At 49.7% G+C, this 6,298-nt stretch overlaps 2 protein-coding genes across 4 annotated transcripts in view; one reads left to right on the top strand and one right to left on the bottom strand.

Moving 5' to 3' along the window:
• cavin4b (caveolae associated protein 4b) overlaps nt 1-1,305 on the top strand; it is a 7,159-nt gene extending 5,854 nt beyond the window's left edge. Inside the window, exon 2 of the mRNA XM_035619230.2 lies at nt 1-1,305. This exon is cut by the window's left edge and continues 266 nt beyond it. Within this exon, the coding sequence (XP_035475123.2) occupies nt 1-295 (295 nt within the window). The 3' untranslated portion in view covers nt 296-1,305.
• Nucleotides 1,306-1,579: 274 nt separating this feature from the next.
• Nucleotides 1,580-6,298, bottom strand: part of dnah5l (dynein, axonemal, heavy chain 5 like) — a 41,463-nt gene continuing 36,744 nt past the window's right edge. For all 3 annotated transcript variants that reach the window (XM_035619198.2, XM_035619199.2, XM_035619200.2), the window contains exons 88-98: nt 5,924-6,088; nt 5,441-5,658; nt 5,188-5,243; nt 4,422-4,543; nt 4,162-4,312; nt 3,434-3,633; nt 3,124-3,312; nt 2,902-3,034; nt 2,615-2,823; nt 2,161-2,382; nt 1,580-1,927 (exon numbers count right to left, since the gene is read on the bottom strand). In XM_035619198.2, the coding sequence (XP_035475091.1) occupies nt 1,697-1,927; nt 2,161-2,382; nt 2,615-2,823; nt 2,902-3,034; nt 3,124-3,312; nt 3,434-3,633; nt 4,162-4,312; nt 4,422-4,543; nt 5,188-5,243; nt 5,441-5,658; nt 5,924-6,088 (1,896 nt within the window). In that variant the 3' untranslated portion in view covers nt 1,580-1,696. The remainder of the gene's footprint in view (nt 1,928-2,160; nt 2,383-2,614; nt 2,824-2,901; nt 3,035-3,123; nt 3,313-3,433; nt 3,634-4,161; nt 4,313-4,421; nt 4,544-5,187; nt 5,244-5,440; nt 5,659-5,923; nt 6,089-6,298) is intronic.

Here is a 6,298-nt window from a genome sequence, read left to right as displayed (position 1 = left end):
TGAGCGCATCGTGACGGCCGAGAGGCGCGAGAAGATCCGCCAGTCCGGCGAGAGGCTGAAGCAGTCGGGCGAGAGGCTGAAGGAGACCATCACCAAGAGCGTCCCGGCCAAGCTGAAGAAGGAGAGGACTGTGGCAGAGGGCCAGGAAGGAGCCGAGGGCGCCACGGAGGGAGCGGCGCCCGTCCCTCCCCCCAAGGGCCTCAAGGGCAGCCGGGACGCTGCCAAGGCGGCTGCCGACGAGGACAAGGTGGAGGAGTCGGAGGTGCCGATGTACGACATGAAGCAGCTATCGTAAACCGCCAGACGGTGACGAGATCGGACAAAGTCTGTGGGGGGCGCTGCTGCCAAGCGGCGCTGCAGGGGGGGGGCGGTGAGGAAGTTTAACTTCAGTGTGAACGTGGTGGAAGGAAGTGAGCGAACGGGGCCGGTCTCAGATCCAATCAGACTGAACGTCAGGACAACAACCAAACAAACTCCTGAAATCCCGGAGGTTACTTCATCTGTAGTGGACACTAATTATGGAATAAGAAGATATATATACGGTCTTTTTCTGTTTTGTCTTCAATAAACACTGACTAAACGTGTTCCTGCAAGGAACCTCTCCATCATCTTCATCTTCATCACACTGCTGCTGCCGCTCACTTGTTTCTGCACGTTGATCTGACCGAGCATCTCGTGAGGTCGTGGTGCATTTGGTTTTGTAGAAATGTTTGAAGGAATAAATAACTTATGTATACGTGAAATGATTAAAGTGAGAAGATAAAAATCTCTGCAGTTCATGGAGCAGAGAACGAGACAGTGCTTCACTATAGCATGAAAAGTTACTGATTGTTTATGAAGGAATTATCTTTTCATGGGGAACGAAGAAGCGAGAGCAGTTTGAGGTTTCGAACTACAGACCTGGGGGCAGATCCACACACACACACACACACACACACACACACACACACACACACACACACACACACACACACACACACACACACACACACACACACACACACACACACACACACACACACACACACACACACACACACACACACACACACACACACACACACACACACACACACGTTTCAGTTTCTGCAGCTTTTATTTTAGCGTTTATCTATATTTAACTTTACGTTTGGAGCAAGTAGTTCAGCGAGCAGCGCCCCCTTGTGGACGAACTACGACGGCGTTGGTGTTTTTTTCTTTAGCTTTGCTGGCGAGTGACTGCATGGCTGTAGTTTGTCAGAGATGTTTCATTAAAGCTGTTTTGTCACGTGGAGAAAATAAAAGTCAACTTGGATCATTTCTGTACCTGAAGTCACGTCTGCTCTTCATTGATGACATGAGAGAATGGAACACGAGGAGAGAGAAGCTGTGACCTGGAAGGGACTTAGGTTTTGTCGCCTCTGTGTGAACTTCCACTGATCAAAATCAACGTGAATCCAGGAACACGAGCCGAGTTTGACTCTAAGAACAAATGTCAGTCTCAAAGTAGACGTCGTTTCACACAACTAGGATTTAACTCGTAACTTCTATAAGTGAAGAACAAGAGTTGTTCAAAGTATCAGACGAATCAGATTTCACATTAGTTTTGATGAAAAAACTGAAGTTTGATTCTTTATTATCAGCAAAAAAAACTCCTTCACCAAGTCGACAGCCCATCAGATTGTCATGGTTACTAACCACCAGAGGAAACGGACGATCACTTGCAGTCGCAGAGCAGCGCGGTGCCTCGCAGCGTCCAGTGCTCCGCCGCCTGCGAGCTCCTGAGCAGCAGAGAGAAGATGAAGTACTGGTCGGTCCGACGCGGTTTCTTGTAGACGGGACACGAGTACAGGCTGACCGCCCCGCCGCCGGGCTGACGCTTACCCTCGGCCGCGTTGGCTGCGCTGATGGCGAAGACGTGGACCACGGGGAGCGGAGTGAAGAGGACCTGGGGACAGAGGAGACATTTTCTCATTCTCATTAATTCATTCGTTATCTGATTTGTCATTTCATAGTATTTTCCTTTTTTTCCCCCACAACATTACTTATATTCATTTATTTTATAACTTATGTATTTTATGTTATTACTTATTTAAAATAAAAAAACAAGATTTTAAATGAAATAAAAGATTTTAAAAAATACAATTTTATATTTTATAACAAACAAAGACATTCACTCACCTTGGACGGGGCCTCAGAGAGTTTGACTCCACGTCGGTCCCACCCCGCCCCGTCCAGGAAGAGGCCGTAGATGTAGACCCCGCCCACATCCCCCGGGGGCGGGGCCGACACGTCCTCCCTCATCATCTTGGTAACGGTGTTGCTAAGGATGACCGTATCCAAGGCCCAGCCCCTGGAGATGTTGGCACGGGTCGTCTCCTGACGCATGGCGGTCAAGAAACCCTTCAGGAACGACACACACACACACACACACACACACACACACACACACACACACACACACACACACACACACACACACACACACACACACACACACACACACACACACACACACACACACACACACACACACACACACACACACACACACACACACACACACACTCTCTCTCAACTGGATGTTCAACTGGAGACAAAATGTTTCCGACCTGCCGTCTCGGCGTGAACGCACCTGCGGGTTGAAGAAGCCGGTGAGCCAGAACAGGTTGGGACGTCCGACACTGATCCAGCCGCTGATCTGCTGGTTCCTCTCCAGCAGCTCGCTGAACCAGAAGCCCAGCGTGGCCGACGGCCAGCTGATCCGCAGCCACAGGCGAGGGATGCGGGCGTCGAACATGCAGTCGAGAGCGTCGCGCAGGTCCTCCGACATGATGATGGTGCCTGCAGCCAGAGAGTCGTTTCACACAAACCGTCTCCACCTGTGTGTGTGTGTGTGTGTGTGTGTGTGTGGGGACAGACCATCGATGGCCAGCTGCAGGTCGGTGAGCGTGCTCCGTACGCTGCTGATGATCCGCTGCATGCGGTCCACTTCCTGTCGCAGGAAGATGTTCATTGGCTGAAATGGACCCATCTTCTGCAGTTGACCTTTGACCTTCAAACACACACATTACAGTTACTCAACACCGTCGTCCATCTGGTCCAAACCCCGTCCGTTTCACCAGCACGACTTTAAACACGCACCTCGTGCGCCACGTAGTCCGGCGGCAGCTTGTCCAGCATCTCGCTGGCGAGCCTCTGCACGCTGGACTCCCTGGTCTCCCCAGACCCCCCCCCGCTGTCCTTCGGCTGGATGTTGATAATGGTGCTGAGCGTCTCATTGGACAGGTTGGTCTGGTAGGTGATGTCAGCATTGGCGTGGAGCCCAAACACCTGCAGACGAGAGAAAAGGTTTCAGGACGAAGCTGCTCGATCTCCGCGGTGACGTGTCGGTAGAAACAGGTACGTCAGTGTGAACATTTACGCTTCTGAATCTGCGCCTGAGCGCGCTCACCTCAGGCGTGTCGACCCGCGGCAGGGCCTCAATGTGATGCAGGACGTCCTGCACCGTCTTGGGCTCGACGGGGATGGTGTAGCCCTTGTAGAAGTTGAAGCTGTCGCCGAACGTGCTCTCGCCGAACCAGACACGAGTGAAGGTGATGAGGAGATGTTTGTCCAGGTCGTCCGTCACCCGGCCGCCATACTGGACCTCACCTGGGGGAGCAAATGGAGTCGTCTGCTAAAATGAACCTCTATCTCAGAATGTCTAATGCTACGTTCACGTCAAAGTGAGTTGGACGGATCATTTGTGTTTACTTTGTGCGAGAAATCACAACCCAGAAATATTCGCCCGTTCTCTTTCGGTCGCTACTTGGATTTTTCACGGCACATTCATATTTTGCTCGAGATTAAATATTTCAACTCGAGCAAGTATAGGGAGAAGACATGACACATGTTGTAATGTCATGTCTTGTTGTATGTTGCTATGTGTCTATTTTGTCCTCCTGCACGTTTTACCTTCTCGCTCTTTTAAATCTCATTTCAAGTCATAAACATTGACTCTGGAGAACTGATGTGAGCCGGTGGATCTTCAGAGTTTCCAATGCACCACTTTTCAAATGTGGCCTCGAGTGTTTGAATTTGGGTCATTTGAGATTTCACTGCCTTAGTTTAATAGTCGGACGGACGAAGTCCAGTTCGGTTCAGGTTTGGTTTCTTGATGCGAGTGTAACGAGGTCTGACCCAGCATGTAGCGGAGGCAGCTCCAGTTCACTCCTGCCTTCAAGTCCAGGTCGTCCAGGTGGTTCTGGAGGAACTGGATGCTGGAGGTGAAATCCGCCTGGTTGAACTCGTAAGGGATGTTCCAGCCGAGAGGACCGAATTTGCGGCGCTCCTGAGGACAAACAGCGGAAGAAGTGTGATCACAACAGTCACTGACCGAGCAGAGACCAGCCACGATGGAGACATCTGCTGGTGTCTTGTCACGTGAACGGACGAGGCACCTGAACAGTGGTGTGAAGGAAGGCGATAGCGAACAGCAGAGGTTTCCACTGGGGCCGGTTACTGATCTCTAACTGATCCTGAGTCACACCGCTGAACGTCCTCTTCAGACCAGCTTTCATACCTGAATGGACAAAGGAAGGAACATTTAAAAACAACTGATGGAGTTGAACCAACTGTGATTCAGCGTATTCACACATGCTCAGGGTGGGAAACGCGTTGGAGGTAAAACGCACCAGAATCAAGACTACAATGTGACGTTAGCTGTCGTGTCCTTTCACCCGACCTCAGAAATGATCTGGTGAAGTCATGTTCTGTGAGTTATGTTCATACAACTTACATGAAGTCTGCACTAAGCATATTCAGTATTTAGATTAATGGCTTGATTCCAGTGCATTTAACTTCCATGTGTTTAAGATGTGCATGCATCAAGTTACAGTAACAAATAGTAAGCTTGTAAGCTAACACGTTAGCTAGGGAATATGTTGTTTGCACTTGATCTTATTATTATATGATACATTTTCACTGTCCACTGTCTTTTCCAGTTGCTGGTGAATCGCGAAGCAGTGAAACGAAAAGGTTTTGTCAATTTCTACTTCATATAACTTCACGGCATTGTGAACGTATCCTGTCGACGTCAGAGACAAAATGGCCGCCGCGTTAATATGGTGGACGAGGGACAATATCAGAAAATGAACAGATGAAGGAGCGAGAGGAATCAGGAAGCCGATTGGAAATGTGTGGACCAGACAGGAAGGAGCTGTTTACCGAGAGGAGGTTCATTGGTGAACTTGATGGACGACTGAAGGAAGGCGATGGGGAATCTGTGCACACACACACACACACACACACACACACACACACACACACACAGTTAAATTATAGATGGAGACGTCCAGTCCTAAGCTTTAGCGCCACCCTCAGGTCAAACTTGACATTTTAAGCTCTGCTACTAATTCAAATCATCACACGTCACGAACAAAACAATCAGCAAGTGGCGCCGGCTGGGGTCGTCATTTACTTGGGGTGCACGTCAGTCGTCAGCCACACCCGGAAACCCTCGTGCACGTTCTCCTGCTCCGCATCTGTGACCGTCTCCAGCAGCTCATCCAGGAACTCCAGTCCCAGGTGGCAGTTCTGGAGGAGGAGCCAGCCACCGTCCACCATGCTGGTGGCCAATAGCCTGCGAGCGTGTATCTCCTGGCCCTGCCCCATGGAGATGGGCCGGCACGGCACCCCCTACAGGTAGAAGGAAGGAAACGCTGTTCATCTGTGAATACATTTGTTCTACATCCATCCATTTTTTTGGGGGGGTCTGAAATTAATTCATGATAAAAGAGAACCATCTCCATCCACTCATGTATTTCTGACCATTGAGCGATCAGTTTTATATATTAACAAACTTCTTTTCTCTGATCTAATGCAGATTCATACATCTTCATGCCTGAACCATCCATCTCCCATTAACTGATTTATTTCCTGCTCATTCATCTCGGTCCCTTGCCTTGTTCTTGGCCAGCCTCTCGATGTTCTCAGTCGGGTCGGAGCCCATGGACAGCAGACAGACCATCGGCGTTCTGCTGTCGCTCTCTGTCAACATGGCGTCCAGGTCCAGAACCAAACCTTCTGCGTACTGTTGACCCAGTGAATCTGAGATGTAGCGCCACGCCTGTCCAGCAAACAAACACATCCGATTTGATAAACCGCTCCAAATCTTGAGCAACTGTCAGCATTACATTACATTGTTCCCAACTGCTTAATGTAATTGTCTCCATATATAGATGTGTTAGTTCGACCACTCAGTCAGCGACAGTCGCTGTTAATCACAGGAACAAGAAAAAATGCACTATTGGCCGTGACAGTGGAGGGATCATCAGTA

Source organism: Scophthalmus maximus, chromosome 21, assembly GCF_022379125.1.
Source record: "Scophthalmus maximus strain ysfricsl-2021 chromosome 21, ASM2237912v1, whole genome shotgun sequence".
Lineage (NCBI taxonomy): Eukaryota > Metazoa > Chordata > Actinopteri > Pleuronectiformes > Scophthalmidae > Scophthalmus > Scophthalmus maximus.
This window is presented reverse-complemented; position numbering and strand designations above follow the sequence as displayed.